A 20020-nucleotide genomic window follows, 5' to 3' on the forward strand; every position below is an offset into this window, starting at 1 on the left:
GGTCTGTGAGGGCACAGGACAGATGTCCAGTGTATGCATGGCCCAGAAGGACCGTGTCTCAGGTGAGCTTGCCAGAAGCATCCTTCTCTTTCCTGATTGTAGAACGCATTGCTCCGATGGAGCTGTCAGCAACACGGACGTAACCGTTCTCCCACACAAGAGCCATCGCTGTGAGCCGATGGGCTTCTGCCAGCCTGTCCTCCAGGCATCCTTTCACCGCCTTCTGCAAGTGAGCAGGTCCTGTCCAGGGCAGCCCCACCCGGCGGCAGTGGTGGGCCCCTGGAGGGCTGGAGCTGCCCCGGGGGGCACGGAGGGCCCAAGCCGCCTCGGGACAGCAGCCAGTTGCTATTCTTTCCTGTCTTTTTTCTGGGTTTTCATTTCTACTCTCGGTCAATTGCAATCTGCACTCATTTACTACCTGAATTTAATCCAAGCTTTGAGCTAAACAGGACTTCCCCGGTGGTGCAGACAGTAAAGAATCTGCCTGCAATGCAGGTGACTCAGGTTTGATCCCTGGATCCGGAAGATCCCTGGAGAAGGGAATGGCAACCCACTCCAGTATCCTCACTTGGAGAATTCCATGGACAGAAGAGCCTGGCGGACTACAGGTTGCAAAGAGTACCACCGGAAAAAAAACAAAAAAGAGTACCACTGAGTGACTAACACTTTCCCTTTTTGAGCTAAACAAACTTTACCTTCTGGGTGAAGCTCTAGGTCAGTTTTTTAATATGCTTTTTATTTGAAGAGTGATTACAATACTGCGACGGTCTCATGGAAGCTGTCACCAGTTCACTTTTCACACACTTTGTGCAGCCAGGGTGCTTTTCCCCCGAAAGGTGTTTCTCACGTGTCAGAGAACACTTAATACATCCACACCACCAGACCAGCTGCTGCCCCTTCTGGCGCAGAAATGCAGCCTGGTTCGCTCTCAGCATGATGCCAGGGAGCAGGAAGCCCAGAGTTCACGTCCACCCCACCCTCCAGGATGGCTCTGTGGCATTGTGGTCAAGCACCCGTGCCCCTGCCTTCTGAGTGAGCCCTAGCCGTGCGGCATCAGCAACGCCCACGAGGTCGGGCCCGCCTCCCAGGCCCGGTAGCCAGGGTCTTTGCAGCCTCAGCCTCGCCCCCGACGCCCCATGCGCCGCGTCTGAGCTGCAGCCCCTTGCTGTCTTCACACCTTTGCTCAAAAGTCACCCTTGCTGGGCTCCCAAGGCCCCGACTCCCATACGTCCGCCTGTTCTCACGCCCCCTCCCAGCTCTGTTTCTGGGCTCGCCCCGTCCCTGGCCCCCCTTCCGGGCAGGTGGCAGCCCCGGCCCAGCTCGCCCCCTCGGGAGGACCTTCCAGTGTAACTGAAGCCTCGGGAGCTTTGCGGCCGCATGGCCCCCGCCCCCACCCCGAGGCGCATCTACGGCAGCACGTCCAGCTCGCCGCCACCGTGGTCAGCATCGCCCCAGCGTCGGTGGCGCGCACTCGAAACCCATCTGGGAAGGAAAGGCTGCTTCAGAAACCACGGAAACAGACGAGCCAAGGTGGGGAGGGCGCCCTGGGGGCCGCGGGGGCGGCCACTGGCGTCTCTGTCTACACTGGGGCCCCGTGGCACAGTCCACGCCGCTCAGCTGTGCTCACGAGGGTCCCGGCTGACATGGGAATTAGCATGAAGCCCTCTGCGCAGGAAGGTCAGGAGGGCCCCAGGCCCTCATCACAGCCTCTTGCCTTTTTAAGGGAGGTCAGCAGGGCGTGATTCTGGCCCTGGCCACACGGGGCGTGCTTGGACCAGCCCGGGGCACTCCGGGGTGGTGAGGGCGTAGCCTCGCGGGCACCTCCTTGGCGTTTCCGGAGGAGACTGGCGAGGCCCAGGGGCCGGCAGCCTCTGCCCTCCCTGACGCTGGAGCGGTGGGGGCTGCTTGCAGCTTGGATCCCACAGCGGGAAGCCCAGACCCGCCCCCAGACACACATCCTGGGGCTCCTCTCCAGGGGTGAGGGTGTGCCCAGGAGAAATCTGAAAGTTGGCCCCTCCTAGGCAACGCCCCCCTCCCCAACCCAGCCTCCACAGCCCCTCCTGGGGAAGCAGACCCTCTGCTTCAAACCCCGGGTCCCTCCAAGCCTGGGGGCTGGACCCGTGCTATGGGGCCAGGGCCACATGTCTGACTCAGGGAGGACGTGGGCTGACTCAGAGCAACTCCAAAACCGACGGAGGTTTCTGCTCTGACGCTGCTTCCTGAAATCCTGCAGGGGCCCGGGGCGTGTGCGAGTATCGGGAAGGGGGCAGTGAGTCAGTTGGGGGGGGCAGTACCCTGGATGCTGGAGCAGGAAGGCGAGAATGCCAGGACACAGGACAGATAGGACACAGCCCCCTGCCCCCCAACCTCAGCATCTCAGGGAACCCTGGCCCCCACCCCGATGCCCCCCCCCAGGGCCAGGGCCCCACATGCACTGGGGGGAGCCCGTCCTGCGGGTCCTGGCTCTGCTGACCCCCAAAGCCTCTGGAGCAAGGAGGGGTGACTGGCCATGTTGGATGACCGTGAGGTCCCCACAGGTGCCCTTCAGGAAACACAACCTCCCACCGAGCCGTTTCCGCGGGGCCCCCAGGACAGCAGGTTGGCTGACTCGCGACGCTGCCCCCACCCCGGACCCCCCAGCACACAACTGCCTGCAGATATTCCGCGTTCACAGTGACGCCGGGACAGCTCAGGGGCTCCAGGGAACCAGGCCCGTCTTCATATCCAAACTGGTCTTGGTGGGGGAGGCGGCAGGGGGATGGGGGCAGCAGGGGAACCTCAGGCCGCATTGGCTGGGCACCCGGGATGTGCAGTCAGGAGGGGCCAGGGCTCTGCTTGTGGACACGCTGGCTCGGGCCCTCCTCGGCACTCCGAGTCTGATGGACAGTGCGTGGCCACTCAGAAACACCCAGTCTAGGGGATTTCCATGTGGGCTCGGGGTTGGAGTCTGGTGGACAGGGGAGGGGGCCCTTCAGGCCCCGGAGTACCCCCTCCCCGGGGCTGGTCCCCCTGTCGCATGAGCGCTCCGATCTGCTGATCCTTCAGTTTCACCAGGTGCTCCAGCCTGGCCACCTTCATCTGCAGAACCTGCAGGAACACACACCCGAGGGACGCCTGTCCGCGCTTCTGTGGCGGGCAGCTTCAGCCCCAGGCTGAGCGTCCAGCCAGCCCCCCTGCAAGGGCCACACCATCAGCGATCAGACCAGAGGTCCTCAAACAGGCCACTCTGGGTAGAAACAACATGGGTCCCTGAAATGAGTCTGAGACCCCAGGTGATGGAGGGCAGGCCAGGAGAGGGAGGGGCTGCCCTAGACCCACGGAGCCTCCTGGCCGGTTCCCTCTGCAGCCCTGCCCAGCGGCTCAGCCGGGCTGGGCAGGTCCTCGGAGCAAGCCTGCCAAGGAGACAGCCTCACGTGCCGGGGTCACTTCTGAAGGGAAACGGCCGAGAACATGTCCCTGTGCAGACAGATGGTCAGGACCACCTGCCTGGCGCTCCTGCTCAGCTGTCCTCAAGCACAGCCGCTGCTCCCCAGCCTCCCCCAAGCAAGGCCAAAGTCCCCCAAGCAAACTCCCCTCCTGGAAGGAGAGTGCCCACCATGCCCCAGCAGTAAGAGTGAATAGATCTGGAAGTTCGTCTGCCCCTGAAAGCCTGTCCAGAGGACAGACGGCTCCCGCTGGCTGAGGCAGGGAGCTGGCATCTCAGACAGACCCTCCGAGGGCCCTGAGCATCAGCACACCACCGGCCTGGCCGCACTGCCCCTTGGCAGTGAGCGTGAAGGGCAGGGGCATCCCGAGGATGGGCGCCGCCTTGTGCTGCCTTGTTTCAGCTGACGCTGCAGGCTTGGACCCCGACACCCCCCCGGGTCAGCTCCGGGAAGCTGTCCCTCCGCCCCCGCATGTTTTATCTGACGTCAGTGACAGTCACGGGAACAGAACTCAACTGTGTCACCACCAAACAGCAGGTGAGCTGTCTTGCCCTCTGGGTTTCAAAAATCAAATGAAGTTGGTCCTTGATCAATGTGGTAGTGTGGGGGGCCACCAACCCCTCCCCCAAGTCAGAACCAGACGGTGTGGCCATCGGTCTGCAGCGCAGACGGCAGCACTGTGGTGCCCACCTAGTGGAAAACACTGTGCGGTTCAAACGGTGTTGCTCTGCGGCCCACAGTGGCCGTGGCTCCGTGTCAGCACAGGGCCCAGATGGGCAGGGCGTGAAGGCCGCGACAGGCCTTGCTGAGACAGGGCTTCCTCCCTGCCGCCCAGCAGATGCAAACCACAGGATGACGCCACTTTCCTGCTTCCTCAAGAAAACTGCGTCAAGATTCGCAGAGCCAGCAGGAACCGCTTTGTCATCACCATTTCTACAGCTCCTCCGACCCCGAGGCCGTGTGGCCTGCACACCCCACCCCCACTGTCTCGGGTCCAAAAATGCAGCCTGGACGCCCAACGGAGCACGTGGTGGTTGCTACACGGCAGTGACAGGACCCGAGCAGCTCCTGAACCCCGGAGTGCTGGAGACCCTCAGCGAGAGGGGGAACAGGCATACACCCCCAGAACTAGGCTTGTGCCTTAGGGAGCTGCCTTCTGCTCCCCGACTGGGCCCCAGGGCCCTCAAGCCTGCCGTCCAATATGTCCGGGTACCAAGGCCTGTGAGTCTGCAGCCCCCGACTCGTGGTCTCTGGTGTCTGATGACAGGCAAGGCTGGGTGGTCAGTCTCCGAGGGGTGGAGGCTCACTGTACTCTCCCTCTGCTTCTGGGTATCTCTGGGATGTGCTCACGGGCTCCCCCGGTCAGGGGCCCTGCCTGGCCGCCCCCCGCCTCGCCACATGCTGGTCCAAGCTGCCTGGAGGGACGGCCAGGCCTGTACCTTGATGGTCTCCTGCAGGACTGCCAGCGCCTGCTCCTTTTCTTCCAGCAGCCGCTGCGGCAGCCCAGGGTCCAGGTGGTGCCAGGGCTCCCCGGCTGGGCAACTGAAAGGTAGACACCGGCCTTTAGCGCGCGGGTGGGCGGGCCAGTGGGGGGGTTGCAGAGAGTTCGATCCGGAGCCCACCCTCTGCATGCATAGTGGCCCATCTTCTCCGGAGCTCTCTGACTCCAGTGGGTCTCCACCCCAGAGCGCGCCAAGGGGCTCCGCAGGCCTGTGAGACCATGGGACGCGTCAGCTCCGGCCTTCAGTGCGGGCGGCCCGGCCGGCCTGAGCTGGTCTGCAGGCGAAGCCCGCCACACCTCTGAACGGCTTCCTCGTTCGGAGAAGCCACCCCTGAACCTGAACGATGGCCATTTCACGTGGCCTGTGGGCAGGGCCCCTTGCGGGGGTGACGGAAGCGGGGCTCCCTGAGCGAGGCGCGCCTCGCCCGCTGGGTGTCGCCCCAGTGGGGGACAGGGCGGTCTGCTGGGCGCAGGGCCCCACACGGGGTGGGGGTTGGGGGGCGGTCTGGACACCCCCAGCCCGTGCAGGGGAGGCGAGCCCCACCCACCAGCGTCACCACTGGAGCGTCCTGCTTCCTGCAAGGGGCTCCAGCGTTGGGCCCTGAGACTCCCAGGAGGGGCTGACCCAATCCTTGTCCGCAGGCCTGCGGGCGTCTCCCCGTCACAGACGGGCAGGGGGACGGGCTCCCTGGAGGAGGCAGCACGGCCTGGACCTGAGCGCTTCTGAAAAGGGATGCAGGCGGGTCGGGCACAGGGATACAGGGCTTCGTCCCCACTTACTTCCTGGTTTTACTCTCATCGGCAGGCAACAAGCCCGCATCCCAACACAGCAGAGGCCGTGGCCACGCGACGGTACCCACGTGTCCAGCCGTGCCGGGTGGGTCCTCACCGGCCTCCACCTTGTCCCTCACTGCACACAGGATGGGCTCAACGGCCCCAGGGGTGTTGACGACCACCTTTCGGATCTCTTCCTCTGAGACACTGAGACCCAGCTTGTGGAAGACTTTCCTGCAGAGGCAGCGGGTGCAGCCCTGAGACCAGAGGCCCAGTGGGGACACTCACCTTGTGCAGAGCCGCTGGACTGGGGTGCCTTCCGGCCCCTGTACCCACAGAGGCCCGGGGCCATCTCTTTCCCAGTCACCCCCCGCGGGTCATGGGACACAGTGGGTTGTGTCTTCAGGTCAGCTGAGTCCCAGGCTCACTGCCGCCTCCCTAGGTAGCACTCATCTTCCTGAGGCTCCTCTGCTCTCTGCAGGTGTCCTGTGCGTTCACCTCCAAAGTGCTCAGAGCCTGACCTCTCACACGTCTGCCTGCAGCTGCCATTCTCTCCAGGCTTTGGGGGTGGGGGCAGCCGCCCACCCCGCTTCCGTCTCCCCCAGTCTCTCTCCCCTCCGAGTAAGTCCCACTAGAACCTGCCAGGCCTCAAGCCAGCTAAGACACTGTCCCCTCGGGCAGTGTCCTGCAAGGGCCCTGGGTGGCTCGGCAGCGCTCCCCACTGCAGCCTCGCGTAAGACCCAAGTCCCCCCCTCAGGCTGCTCGCTTTCACTTCCTGTGGTCCTGCCTCAGTGTCCTCACGAGACTCGTCACAACTGATACTGGCCCCATCTCCTCATTTATCCGTCTTCCCTCTCGACTCGCTGGGCCCACTGACTGCCGTGTCTGCTGGGCCTGAGCAGTCTGTCACCCAGAATTTTTGGTGGGTGAGTGCATGAGAGGCGAGGTCAGTGGGCAGAATAATGCGCTGCAGAGCGTGTGTCATGCTGATTGTTGCTGGCCTCTTGGCGGGGAGCCCCCAGGAGCCTCAAGTGGAACTGGACAGAGTATCAGGGAAGCCCACGCAGGGACACAGCCTGAGAACCTGTCCCCGGGGTGGAGGCCACCCATGCAGGCCAGCCTTGGGGTGCGAGGAGTGGGCCCAGCAGGGAAGGCAGGGCGGGAAGCCCCGCTTGGAGCCCTGCCTGTTGAGAACGGTCCAGTTGCTGCGCTTCTGGCCAGTGTTGCAGGTGGGGACGTAGTTGTGCAGGTCCACTATCCGGGGGCGAAAGAGCTTCACGACCTCCGCCAGCATCACTGGGGTGAGGCGGGCAGGGTCGCAGGTGAGCCGAGGGGCCCCGGATTTTTGCATCATTCGTCCCCCAGGGCCTCCACATGGAGGATAGAGAGGGGTCCCGGGGAGTCCCCGCAGGGTGTGGGCGCCCCGGCGGGAGGACCGTGAGGGCCGGCGGGCTCCGAGGAGCTGCTAGGGGACCCCCGGGCAGGCGGGGGTGGGGCGTGAGGAACTCCTGGGCCCCCACCCCGCTTGCCGCCCCACTCCTCCTCCCAGGGCCATCTAGGCAGCGGCCCTCCTGCCCCTTCCCGGGGGCCTTCACGTCACGGCTTCGCAGGGAGCCCAGGGCGCGGAGACCTTGCCCGGGCCGCGGCCTTTGCCTGGCCGTCCCGCCAATCAGGCCCCGGGGCTCCCTCTGGCCGAGGAGGACGAGCGCTGGGCTCTCGGCCTGGACCCCTGGGCAGGCCCCCCGGCCCCCGGCCCCTCACCGCCGTCACTAAAGTCCCGGGCCAGGTGGCGCTTGCGGCGGCTTAGCGGCAGCGCGTCCAGCCAGGCGTAGAGGCCGTGGAGGGCGCCGGGCGGCAGCGGCGGCGGGGCCGGGGGGCGCGGCCGGGCTGTGTTCAGCATGGCAGCGCCCGGCGCGGCGCGGCACGACACGGCCGGCTGTTGGGCAGTTGCCGGGAGACGACGCCGGAAGCGCCTGTGGGCCCGGGATTCCGGGCGGGGTCGGCAGGGCCGCGACCGGAAGGGCGGGGCGCGCAGGTGAGGGCGCGGCCACGCTGGGCGCCAGCTGGAGGCCCGGGATGGGGAGCGAAAGTCAGACCCGACGCAGTGAGGCTGGGGGTCCCCGAGACGGTGAAGGGCCGGGAAGCCCGGCGCGCTGCCGTCCAGGGGGCGCAGAGTCGGACGCGACTGAGCGACTGAACAACGTTGACAGTAGGCTTCTATTTTAACAAGCGTTGAACTCTTAGGTCTTATAAATTAAATTCCATTGTTTCGCATGCAACACTTTACACTCATCTAGTAAAAACTTCCCGTCATTTAAAACTTGATCAATAAGTTAATCGTAAAATATAAACATTTTATTAAATTTTTGAGCCCTGCTAAATGTGCACCTGAGATTTTTGAGCCCTGCTAAATGTGCACCTGAGGTTTTCAGGTACCAGATAAGACACCAGTGGCGGTCTGAAGACACGCGGTGGAGGAGGGGCTGGCCTCCCCCAACCTCCTTCCCCAGGTCAGGACAGCAGCCGATGGCCCAGCTGGGAGTCCTGGGCCCAGCCAGGGAGTCCCGGGTCCGGAGGCGCTAGGCTGTGACCTTGAGACACGGAAGCGTGGTCTTGGCCCTGGGGAGCTGGCTCTTCTCTTAGGACAGTTCAGAGAGGACTCAGCCCCTGAGCGGGTGGAGGGCCTGGGGCCAGGCGGCTGCATCTCGCTGCTGCTGGCGAGGTCACGGGACCACACCCCTCAGGGTGCTTTGAGCTTGGGCCCCATCACCTCCTCTGGACAGGGGGTTTCAGAGCAACCTTGGGGAAGAAAAATGATAGTAAAGACCATCTGCTACAAAGCGCACAACTGAATCTAACTTCCTTTTACTTTTCTTAAAATTTGGATCCTCATTTCATCAAAAACATGACTGTGCTCAGAGCGGCGACAGCCCTGGATATTAACAGCTGATGCTTTATCAAGTCTATTCTCTATCCAAAAGCAGTAGACTTCTGTACTTAAACCAGTGCAGAAAAAGATGTTAGCAGCCAGAAGCAGCAGTAAGCATTGAAAAGTCCTCTGACAGAGTGCAGAGCAGAGGTTATGGCCTCCCCTGGGGAAGCGAGTTCGCTCTGCCCCAGCCGGTGGGCGCTGCTCTGGCAGTGAGGGCCTCACCTGAGTGGGTCCAGGCTGGGCCCCTCTCACTCCAGGCTTGACGGGTGGCACCGGGGGAGCGCAGGTCGGCTTGATGACCTGGAAGGACGGAGACACAGCTGATGGCCGGCAGTGCCCGGGCACTGTCTGCCCAGCACTTCTAGAAAGTTCCCTGGGTGCTGGGCTCAGCCTCGGACTGGCCTGCAGGCTTCTCTGTGCTGAGCGCTCTCTGCAGAAAATTGCCTTGACACCGCCCCACCCTGGCTGGTACCACCCTTGAATGAAACCCAAACATGGCAGGACACCATTCCTGGGCCTGTCGGATTACCTCACCACCCTGCCCTCTCCCTTAACTCCCCACCTCACCCCAACATTACCCAGGAAAAGTTCTTAAATTGCCAGAATGTGGGTCTTTGGAAGGTCTAAAACCAAGGATTCGCCACTAAAATGTGCGTTTGTTTGCATTTCAGCTTTCCAGGGGCAATCTTGGCTGGGGTGGGGAAGGAAGGTCTCTAGCAGGAGTCCTGCTCAGCCCAGGCCAGGGTGGGGTGCAGCCCAGCACCCAGAGGGCCCTGCTGAGTGGGGCTGGGGCGGCCTGCACTTTCTTCTCCAGCACAGTTCCCTGGCTGCCCCCACTTCCTGGACCGGAAATGTTTGCCCAACCCCTGTCCTTGTTTGGCCTGTCAAAACCCCTCCTAAAACTTTAATTAAAGACTTTTTTTTTTGTAACTTTACTATAATTCTAAAATTAACTCAAAATAAAAAGTAAAAAAGAAAAGAGAAATAGGGAATCTTCATTGAATAAATACTGCAGTAACGGTTGTCTCAGGAGAGATCCACCCACAGAGGCCCCATGGGTTAGCTTGAGGAGGAACCAGGCTGGCATCTCTCCAAGCACCTCCAAGCTTTGACCACAAGGGGAAGAGGGCCCTAACAGTGATTTCAAGTCCCCACAGACACCACTGCAACCAGTGATGACTCCACACCACCGGGGACAGACAGGCTGACACGGGGCCCATGGGACGCCTGGTGGGTGAAGCCGTGCCCCAGGAGGGGAGAGAAAGCCTGGTCTTCCAGGCCTCACCGTCTGTCAGAGTGGGGGAGCCCCCGCCTGCGGGGAGGTGAGAGTGTGTCCAGGAGTGTGTGGGGCCCTCAGCAGTGCTCCCAGCAATGGAGGCGACCCAGCAGAGCCGGACCTCACGGTGGGCAGAAGGGCCTCCCACACGCGCCCCAAGGCAGAGGGCCTGCTGGGGCGCCAGTGCCTCGCGTCTGGGAGGGATGGTTCCCAAACTGCAGAAGCCTCAGAAGGATGGAGTGGAGCCCACAGCGCCCCTGAGCTCCTCCCCCACGGCCCTCTCACCTGCTTTGGCTTCAGCACCGCAAGGGGCTTGGCGGGAGGAGCAGGTCTGAGCTGCTGGGAGTGGGGAGGAGTGGTCAGAACCCCCAGGCCTCGCTGGGTGCTGTTCCTGTCCTCGCTGCGCTGCGAGACTGGGCGCCTGGCCCGCCAGGCACAGCCACAGACCCTCCTCCCCTGGGGCCCGCCCTGTGCCCCCTCCCTGCTCACCTGGCCCGGGGCCTGCGGGGGGTACACAGGAAGAGGGGACGGCGGGCTGGCCAGGGCGGCTGGAGGCTGAAGGGAGCAGGTGTGAGCCTGGGTCTCCCAGGGCAACCGCCCCCAGAGAGGCCTGGCTCAGAGCTGCTTCCCACCCGCTGAGGACCCGAGGTTCTGGCCCCTCCCAGAGTGGGGAGGAGGCCCCAGGTGTGTGCACTGCGGGGGTCCCCCATCCTGCTCCGCACTGGGCAGGGCCTGAGCCACGACCCCCTCCCCCAGCCTTGGGTCCACATGGAGGTGCCGGGCAGCATCCTGGGATGGACGCTGCGGAGGCTTGAGCCTCAGGTTTGAGTCTGCTCCGGGCTCAGGTGGGTGCTCAGACCCCTCGTCCTAAAGCCTTGGTTTCACCTGCAGACGGTGGTCACTCTAAGCCCCATGGACCTGAGATTTGGGGGTAGCCAGGAGTCTGTTGGGATGGCTGGCGCTTACGGCAGGGGGTGGTCGCTTAGAGATCACTGAGGAATCTGTGGGCTTGGGGGGCTGGGAGGGAGGGGCCGGCTCTAGGGGGCCCCTGGGGGGAGCCTGAGCCCCGCCTTTCGCAGGTTTGCTGAGCCCTTCGTGGAACAGGGGGTTGGAGAGCCCTATGGCAGTCTTGGGTGCCACGTTCCTAGGAGAAATAAGACGGGTCAGTGCATTTTATTGTGAATCCCTTAGGATTCAGCCCAGGGAATTGAGGCTCCCGGGCATGGGGACCCTGGCCCAGCCCCAGATCGCTCAGCTGCAACCGCCCCAGGGGGTGTGCGGGCCACAGCCACACAGGGAGAGCTCTGGGGTCAGGCCAGGCCCGGGGCAGGGGGACTTGGAGTCCACTGGCAAGCGTGTCCTACTGCAGCCAGCACGAGGCGAGGTCCCCATACAGCAGGCTCAAGAGTGCAGTGTCACCCCCGGGCGGTGGACCGGTGCTGTCTTCTCTGAGCTTCCTCGTCACCAACCTGTCCCCACAGCCCAACCTGCTCCCACGGCAGAAGGCAGGGGCCCAGGGCAGGGCCGCCAGCATGGGGTCCCCTCTCCCTGCAACAGCGCCAGCAGGCGACTGGCCGTGCACACGCTGACGTCCTGCGAGCCCAGAGCACAGCTCCCCCACCTCCTTCGGACTGGGCTCCGGGCCTTGCAGTAGATGAGAACGCCCACCAGGATCAGCACCAGCACCACCAGGGCGCCCACGCCCGCCAGCACATGTGTTCGGAGGCTCCCAGGGGCTGTGGGAGCACAGAAGGCCAGGCATTACTAGGGCTGGACCTGGCTCAAGGCAGCAGGGACCGGCAGGGCCCGCCGGCAACTCAGCCCTTGCCAGGCCAGCCCGGAGCTGAGGAGCGGCGAGGAGGGGACCACCTCCTCAGCGAAGCCGACAGCCAGAGCCCTGGCCACACACCCCCACAGCCCAGACCTGTCTGAGGTGCTGAGACCCGGTACGTGACCCCGGCACTCTGGGCTCTCAGGGGACCAGTCGGGGGCTTGGTGGCGGGCGGCCCTCGGCCCTGGTGATGCAGGCGTGGCTGGGCCAGGCCCCGGCTGCCGCAGGTCTGTGCATGGCCTTGTGTTCAGTGGGGGACAGTGTGGGGCTGGGAGGCCAGTGTCCCGGGCCCAGGGCGGGTTAAGGCTCCAGCAAGGAGCAGCCCGTGCCGCCTGCAGCCCTCCTTCTGGGACAGGCCTCCCTCCCTGGGGAGGGCCGCCCTGGACTTGGGTCAGGCTGCAAGGCCACACCTCCCACAGGCCCCGCATGGCTCAGGGGCACACAGCCTCCTCCCAGCCCTGCCCAGGACCCCTGACCAGACCCCGTCAGGCTTGAGAACGCGTGAGGGGGCACCCAGGTGCGGGGGCCGAGCCTACCTGCGTGCGTGTCGGACAGCAGCTCTGCACAGTAGGGCGGGGCCCAGCCCGGGTGGCAGTGGCACTGGCCCTTGTGGTTGCACTCCTGGGGGACAGCCGGGAATCAGGGCCTCTGGACCTCCATGCGCTGTGCTGCCTGAGCCCCCCGACAGAGGATGGGTGGGGTGTCTGGGACCACCACCACCAAGGTTTCATCACAGGTGCCGAGAGCTGCAGCCCTACCAGACACTGTGGGGCTTTCTGAGCAAAGCAGGCATCGCCGCAGGAGGCAGGGCGGTCTGACAGTGGGCTGTCCTCCCCAGGAAGGAACACAGGAGGGCACAGCCCCGGAGCCCTGGCCTTCCCAGTGTCAGAGCTCAGAACCAGATGCTTCACACCTGACTATCCTGCCCACGTGCCCACCGGCTCTGACACCTGGGAGATCCCCGACAGTCCCCGCCTCGGGAGGTCCCGGCAGCTCCCGACGTCCCAAGGGCACCAGCCTTGGCCCTGTGTCTGCCTCGGGGCGGGGGCCAAGCATGGCCGGCGCATATGTCAAGCCCAGAGGACTTGGTGGGCTGTGCCCTGGGCCCACGTACCCCGTGGCCGTTGCACCGGGCAGAGCAGTTCCTGGATCTGTACACGTGCAGGTCCTGGCAGAAGCCATCCCAGCAAACCTGGAGGGCGGCGGGGTCTCCTGAGAAGGCCAGTCTAGACCCCTGCTCGAAGCACCCACTCTCCACCGTCAGCCAGACCCGCCCCCCAACTTGCATCTGGGCTCTGGGGGGCAGGCCATGGCCCCCACCCTCTCGACGGCCCCGCCTGCAGGTCATCTGCTGGCCAACCTTGGCCGTGGGGAAGGACCGTGCCCAGCCAGCCATCTGCGGCCACCAGGGCCAGAGGACCCCCCCAGCCCACCCCCAGAGCCCGCAGACCGTCTTCAAATCTGCTCACTGACGGGGGGCTTCTCCCGCAACCCTGTGCGCCTTCTGACTCTCTACCCGGGGCAGAGCGCTCCAGCAGCCGCCAAGGCCCTGCTCTGGGCCCTGCAAGCTCGCCCCGAGCCCAGCGGCCTGACAGGGAGGTGTGTCCGGCCCACCTGCTCCTCGCCGCACTTGGTGCCCTTGGGCACCGGCTCGTACGCGGTGCTGCCGTCCTGGACGGCAGCCCAGCAAACGCCTGAGGAGGTGGTGAGGCTGCAGTATCCGCGATCCGGGGGCTCCTGCCCCGCCTCGCAGAAGAGAGTGCCGCACCTGTTGACCCTGGGGACAGAGGGACGAGCGTGGGGCCGCTCTGCGGGGCCTCCTGCTCCAGGCTCAGCACGCCAGGAGCTCTGAGGCCACAGGCATCCACACCCCAGCCCCAGGGGCCCACCCTCCTACAAGGGCAGCACCTGAGGGTCCCGCAGGGCAGGATGGCCCCCTCCACCCCTGCCATCCGAGAGGCCCCGACTCAGCCCCAGACTCCTTTGTGTAGAGGACCTTCTTGTGGCCCCAGGGAGGGGGACATCCCGGTCCCTGGCCCTAGGGGAGCTGGGCCACGAGGGACGCTCACCTGCCGGACTGCAGGGGGACCCCAGCCCGACAGCCTTCGGAGATGCTGTAGCGGAAGCAAGTCTCCACAGCCACCCGCGAGCCTGAAGGCAGGAGTGGGTCAGTCCTCTGGCTTGGGACCCGCTGCCACCCTCGCCTCCCTGACGGTCCTGTGGCTGTGCCCGCCTCACCTGGCCCCCACAAGTCCTGGCAGCGCCGGGCCAACGTCGGGCAGGCCCCGTTGTAGCAGTAGCCCCCCGGGCAGGGCATGCCGTTCTCCCTGAAGGCGTCCTCGGGGCATGTGGGCCACCGGCCGTCACAGTGCTCGCCGAGGTCACACTGGTCCTTCGCGGGGCGGCACGGCTCTCCAGCCGGCTTCACCTGGTTCCAGGGAGCCAAGATCACCATGGGAACGGGAGGCCCCCAGCCTGCACGCCTGCCCTGAGCCCAAGCCCCAGGCTCACCCTGCACTCGTGGCAGCAGGCGCCATGGGCGCACTCAGCCCCCTCGGCCAGAAGGCATGTGCTGGCGTTGCAGCAGCGATTCTGACAGTCCTAGGGGCAGGGGCGACAGCGAAGGTCTGAGTGGGCTGCACGCCGGGCCCCCCGCCCCCGCCATGGGAGGACTGGTCACTCCCACCCAGCAGCCTTGCCGGTCGTTTTGGGAAGCATGGCCGTGAGTGCGCAGGGCACCCAGGGGTCAGGAACAGATGCCCAGCCTGCAGAGGCGGACTTGGCCCACAAGCACAGACAGCGGAGGGCGGCGGTGTTGGGCCCTGTACCTCCGGGTGGCCACAGTCACACTGCTCCCCGCGCTCCAGGAACCCGTTTCCGCACACAGGGCCGCCCACCAGCCGGGCAAGGTCCGGGGTGTCCACCAGGCAGGCCGTGCGGGGCTTCTCCACGAACGTCTCCAGGTCGGCCCGGCTGCACTGACTGAACTTCCTGGGGTACCGGGAGCTGTGGGGAGGGGCCCTTCCAGTTATCAGGAGGGCTCCCTGGGGTACCGGGAGCTGGTGGGCGTCCCTGTTATCAGGAGGGTGGGTGGAGCCGGCTCTGCTCACTGACAGCACCTCCCAGCCCCGGGCCCTGGGCCAGGCTGGACCGCCGAGCCTCACCCGATGCTGGCCGCCATCACGCAGCCGCCGCCCTCCCGCGGCACCGGGCAGTAGCAGCCGGCGACATTCTCGTCGTGGTCCATGCCCAGGTTGTGGCCCATCTCATGGGCCATGGTGCTCGCCACACCGATGGGATTCGGGCTGTGGTCCTGCGGGGGGGCATCCTGGCTGGGGTTGCTCCCAGGGCGGATGCCCCACCTCACTGCCCACTCCTCCCCCACTGTCCACCCCAGGGAGGCTGAGGGCCTTGGCGGTCCTCCCGCCAACGTCACTTTTCAAATAGTAGATATACGGCAATATTATTACAAATAACAGTAACAGTGTCAGTGCTGCTCAGCCTGCCAGAGCGCAGCAGGGGTCGGAATGCTGGACCTGAGTGCCCTGCCCCCCGCCCCCACATGCTCTGCACCAAACCCCAGGCCTCGTGACCACCCCTGCCCCCCGGGCCAGCTACAGCCTCGGTCCAGCACACCCGTGCAGAACCCCGCACCTGGTTTACAGCCCCCGAGTTCTGGGAGCACATGGCAGACACCTTGGCCAGTCCCACAGTGGTCCCGGTGAAGTCGACCCCGCTAGGAAGGAGAGCAGTGTCGGTCGGGGCCACCCCGAGCCCGCGCCCCAGGCCCCTCCCCGAGGGGTGGTGTGGCCCCGCCCCCAGCTCGCTCACGTGATGAGCTGCACGTTGTCGTGAGCCTCCCGGCCCACCAGCTCTCGAGTTCTCCAGGCCAGGAAGCTGTCCAGTGTGGCTTCGGGCTGGGAGCTGACCTGAATTTTGTCCCCACCATTCCACATCTCCAGGCCCACGAGCACCACGCGGAAATTGAGCTCCTGATAGAGCTGCCAGAGGACAGGGAACCGCGAGGGCCAGGCTCGGTGGTGAGGCTGGCGGAGGGCCTGAAGCCCCTCAGTGTCCACTATGATGCGAGGGGTCTCGAGGGCTGGGGCAGGGTCCCGGCTCCCCCTTTCCCCTGGCGGGTGGCTCTACCTGCAGCCAGCCCACCACCACGGGCGCCCCAACCCTCCACTCCATCGGGGTTTGTCAGGCTGGGCGTCAGCTGCCCAGGGGTCCCGGCGGCCCTTGCTGGAAGCCCCCAGGGCGGAAGTAGCGCCCACCTTGTCCACGTGGTTGACCACCTCCAGCACCCGCTGACGCACGGCCTCTCTGCTCCCAAACCGCTGGAACTGGAGGACGGCAGACCCTCAGCGGCAGCCTGGGGTCCCCGCCCGCCCATCACCCCTGCACCCCACCCCCCCGCCCATCACCCCTGCACCCTGCCCCCCTGCCCATCACGCCTGCACCCCCTGCCCATCACCCCTGCACCCCGCCCCCTGCCCATCACGCCTGCACCCCGCCCCCTGCCCATCACGCCTGCACCCCCCGCCCATCACCCCTGCACCCCGCCCCCTGCCCATCACGCCTGCACCCCCCGCCCATCACCCCTGCACCCCGCCCCCCTGCCCATCACCCCTGCACCCCGCCCCCTGCCCATCACGCCTGCACCCTCCGCCCATCACGCCTGCACCCCGCCCCCTGCCCATCACGCCTGCACCCTCCGCCCATCACCCCTGCACCCTGCCCCCCTGCCCATCACGCCTGCACCCCCCGCCCATCACGCCTGCACCCCCCCGCCCATCACCCCTGCACCCTGCCCCCCTGCCCATCACCCCTGCACCCCGCCCCCTGCCCATCACGCCTGCACCCCCGCCCATCACCCCTGCACTCCACCCCAAGTACCTCCGTGCTGTCCGTGACCACGAACAGCTCCACGTAGCGGGTCTCTCTGGGTTCTGACCACTTTTGAAAAGCGGTGACAAGAATCCGGTCAGCCACCAGCCACAGCCCTCCTGTCCTCAGCCTGTCTGCACATGCTGACCATCTCCCGGGCCCTAGAGCTGGCGCCCGCTCCCACCAGCGCTGGGTGAGCCGTCAGGGGTTGGGGACTCTGCCGCCGCAGGGCGGAGCCAGGCGCAGGCCCACCCCTCCCTCACTTAGCAGCCAGCAGCCTGGGGGTGCGCAGGCCCAAGCAGAGCAGCAAGAAGCGTTGGGCCTCCACTCACCCGGGGTCTGAGGGCTGCAGATACCCGCGGCCCCAGGATGCTCTCCAGGCTGCTGTCGTTGACGCCGCAGGTGCCAGCCTCCTGCTGCAGGTGCTGTGCCAGGTACAGGGCGTGTGGTCCTTCTTCCCCAGCCCCCGCCAGGGGCTCGATCAGGTGGATGACGGGGCCCGCCTGGAAGAAGCCCCTGAGGCAGAGGCGAGCGTGGCTCTGAGGCTGTGGCCCCAGGGACCCCTCTGCCGCGCCCAGCCGACCCCTTCCTCCTGGGCCCCGCTCACTCCTCTGGAAGGCGAGGGGCGCCCGGCCTGCAGCACCCACCTGAGGCCGGCACAGGTGCTGAGGCTGGCGGCCGAGTGTGGGTGCCCCTCCACGTGGCCCTGGTAGAAGCAGTGGTCCTGCGGGAGGAGGGTGTGAGGACCCCGCTCCCGCGCCCGGCTCCCCGCGCCCGCTGCTGGCCCAGGGCAGGAGCACTAGGGCCGTACCTGTCTCTGCAGCTGCTCTGTCACCTGGGAGCCATTGGCGGCTGTGTAGGTCTCTGTGTAGCCCGAGCCCACCAGGTCCCTGGAAAAGAGCCACCGTGGTGCCCTGGCCGCCCCTGGTACAGAGGAGAGGCTGGAGATGGCGCGGGGCGGGTGGGGGAAGGGTGGGCCCTCACCTGTTCTTCCGAAGGTGCAGGGTGAAGGTGTGCCCTCGGGCCCCCAGGATGTAGCTCACACTCTCTGGGTACAGGCCCTGGGCAGAGGGCAGGGAGGGGTCCAGGGTGAGGCCCTGCCTGGCCACGCTCACCTCTAACCTGGAGGGGTGGCGGGTCTTGGGCTGTACCCAGGGGTGGGGCAGGCTGGCAGCTCCACCCAGAGCTGGGCCTCAGGCCTCCAGGAGAGGACAGTGCCCCTCCCAGGCCACGTGTGGGAGGGGGACCCCGGCCCGGAGAGAGGACGCGGGGCCGGGCTGCCCTCCCTGCTCCAGCGGACTTGCTCCGGCGAAGCCCTGCCCCTTCCAGCCCCGGCCGACCGGAAGGGCGCATCCAGGCTGCAGCTGACGCCCCCCGCCCCCCCTCCCCGCCCCCGGACTGTGTGCAGGGCGCCTGCAGAGGGGGCTGGGGGCCCAGGGCAGTGGGCGGCTCCTCCTGGGACAGGGAGGTCAGGTCAGGGCCTCTCCACCCTCACAAGCAAGAATGCCCCCAGGCAGCCCCGGGGAATCCCAGCCCGGCCCCGCCTGTGGAGCCACCCCACGTCTCAGAGTGAAACCGGGCCGGCTGGCGGGCTCCAGAAAGGAAGACGGGGCTGCGCCAGCAGCCAGCCAAGACCACCCAAGGTTAGGGTTAGGAACCCTAACCCAAGGTGGCCCTGCCTCCGGGGTGAGCAGGACGGAAGAAGGTGAGGTCTGGGAGCGGGCGGGGCGGGTGGGGGCAGGCAGGCTGCTTGGGCGGAGGTGAGCTCCTAGGAGTCTGCCCAAAGGCCTGGAAGCCCCCGGCCCTCAGCCCCCTTACTACGATTGGGGCACACAGGGAGCTGTCACTCTGCTCAGAGTCGGAAACAGACTCTGAGGGCCCAGGTTGGGGCGGGTGGGGGGGACCCCCAGGCCAGCGTCCCGCCGAGACTTACCAGGCGGGAGGGCAGATCCCGCCGAGCGCGGGCTGCAGGCAGGCGCCGGGGCTGCACCACCTCGTACTGCTCCACGTGGGGCAGGGCGGCCCCCGGGGCGACCTCTGCGGGAAAGGGGGGTCAGCAGTGCACAGCACACCCTCCCACCCCGGGAATCCCTTCCCAGCCTGCCGTGCACGGCCCCTTCTCTGGGGGAATCACCGCAGACCCTGAGGTCTGGCTCCCCAGCCCGAGTGGGGGCCCTGCCTTAAAGAGACCACAGGACCCCCACCCGGGCAGTGCCCAGAGGCACTGCCCAGCACCAGCCTGTCTAGGAGCTTACCAGCTGCCACCTGGAGCCCAGGGTGGCCTGGATACCACCCCCCTCTTAGGGGTCAGGACGCACACAGGCCCTGGGGGGTGGGGGGAAGCGGGTTTGCCCGCCCAGCACTCAGAGCTGACGCTTTTCATCTCCATAATCACACAACTGCATCTAAAGGCAGAGCGAGAGCCCTCTTCCGCAGGATTCACCCAGCCTGGAGCTAGAAGCTGCCCTGTACCCGACCAGACAGTCCAGACCCAGAACTGACCACCGGCCTCACCCCTGAGAGTCTTCCTCTTGCCAGTGTTAGTGGTCGTGCCCCCGTTACACCGTCTGGCAAAGCTCCAGGACTGAGAGGTCGAGGGGAGGGCGCCTGCCTAGGAAGTGCCCTCACCCCAGAACCCCAGGAGGCTCTTGGGAGCCAGGGTGGGGGTAAAGGCTAGCAGCATGGCCAGCACCCCCAAAGAGAGGCAGGTCCCCAGGTGGCCGGGAAATTCCGCGGGGTGTCCCCGCCCCCCCAGCTCCAGGTCACCGCTCCTCATCCTCCCTTCCTCGCCAGGCTGGGGGGTCCCAGCAGAGGTGGGCAGTCGCCCCCAAGCCCTGGAATGGAGCGGGGGCAGCCGGCCCTTCACGCTGAACCTCCGGCAAGGCCCTCCTTCAGCGCAGGAAACGCCCAGGTGACCGTTTACCCACACAGTTCCCTTTTGCAGGTTCCCTGCGTCCACCGCCCGGGCCTCCCCGCTGACTGGCCGACTCCCCAAGACGAGCCCAGAGTTCCGCCCAGGGAGCCGCGGGCGGCGGCGCAGGCAGAGCGGTCCCGCTCTCACTCACCCTGCAGCCCCAGCGCGGCGAGCAGCAGGAGCCCAAGGCTGCGCATGGCGGGGATCCGACGGGCGTGGGGCGCGCGCCGGCCTTCTGGGGGCCGAGCGCAGGTATCCGGGGTCCGGGAATGGTGGTGAGAACAGGTACCGCCACTGCTGCGCCTACACTGAGGTTCGTCTTGCGCTGGAGTCAGGCTCGTTCCCGCGCGCCCCACCCGCAGCGACCAGCCCCCCGGTCGCGGCCAATCAGCGCCTCGGGTACCGGGAGGGGCGGGGCCCCCACCGCCTCCCAGGTCTCCCTGTAGTCCCCTGGGTTCCCGTCAGCGACCATAGCCA

The 20020-nt window shown here is 66.1% G+C and overlaps 2 protein-coding genes across 3 annotated transcripts; both read right to left on the reverse strand.

Moving 5' to 3' along the window:
- Positions 1–715: 715 nt before the first annotated feature.
- LOC110128939 (uncharacterized) lies at positions 716–7600 on the reverse strand. Its single transcript, XM_070469823.1, has 6 exons — positions 7462–7600; positions 6817–6996; positions 5787–5983; positions 5048–5649; positions 4865–4967; positions 716–3087 (listed from the first exon to the last, which is right to left on the reverse strand). The coding sequence occupies exons 1-6, from the start codon at positions 7598–7600 to the stop codon at positions 2914–2916; spliced, it is 1395 nt and encodes a 464-aa protein (XP_070325924.1). The 3' UTR covers positions 716–2913.
- Positions 7601–8033: 433 nt separating this feature from the next.
- Positions 8034–19886, reverse strand: ADAM8 (ADAM metallopeptidase domain 8). 2 transcript variants are annotated; one of them, XM_070470532.1, is made up of 24 exons: positions 19695–19886; positions 18563–18666; positions 17614–17690; positions 17441–17519; positions 17277–17353; positions 16962–17145; positions 16639–16698; positions 16017–16085; positions 15571–15740; positions 15394–15475; positions 14904–15052; positions 14568–14745; positions 14251–14340; positions 13978–14167; positions 13809–13890; positions 13354–13516; positions 12854–12931; positions 12276–12360; positions 11530–11644; positions 10875–11052; positions 10398–10463; positions 10194–10244; positions 8855–8932; positions 8034–8499 (listed from the first exon to the last, which is right to left on the reverse strand). In XM_070470532.1, exons 1-24 carry the CDS (start codon positions 19738–19740, stop codon positions 8467–8469), a joined length of 2484 nt encoding a protein of 827 aa, XP_070326633.1. In that variant the 5' UTR covers positions 19741–19886; the 3' UTR covers positions 8034–8466. The 2 variants fall into 2 exon arrangements, with proteins under 2 accessions (XP_070326633.1, XP_070326632.1); XM_070470531.1 differs by having other exon boundaries at positions 10194–10247.
- Between the last annotated feature and the right edge of the window lie 134 nt (positions 19887–20020).

This window comes from Odocoileus virginianus, chromosome 7, assembly GCF_023699985.2.
Source record: "Odocoileus virginianus isolate 20LAN1187 ecotype Illinois chromosome 7, Ovbor_1.2, whole genome shotgun sequence".
Taxonomy (NCBI): domain Eukaryota; kingdom Metazoa; phylum Chordata; class Mammalia; order Artiodactyla; family Cervidae; genus Odocoileus; species Odocoileus virginianus.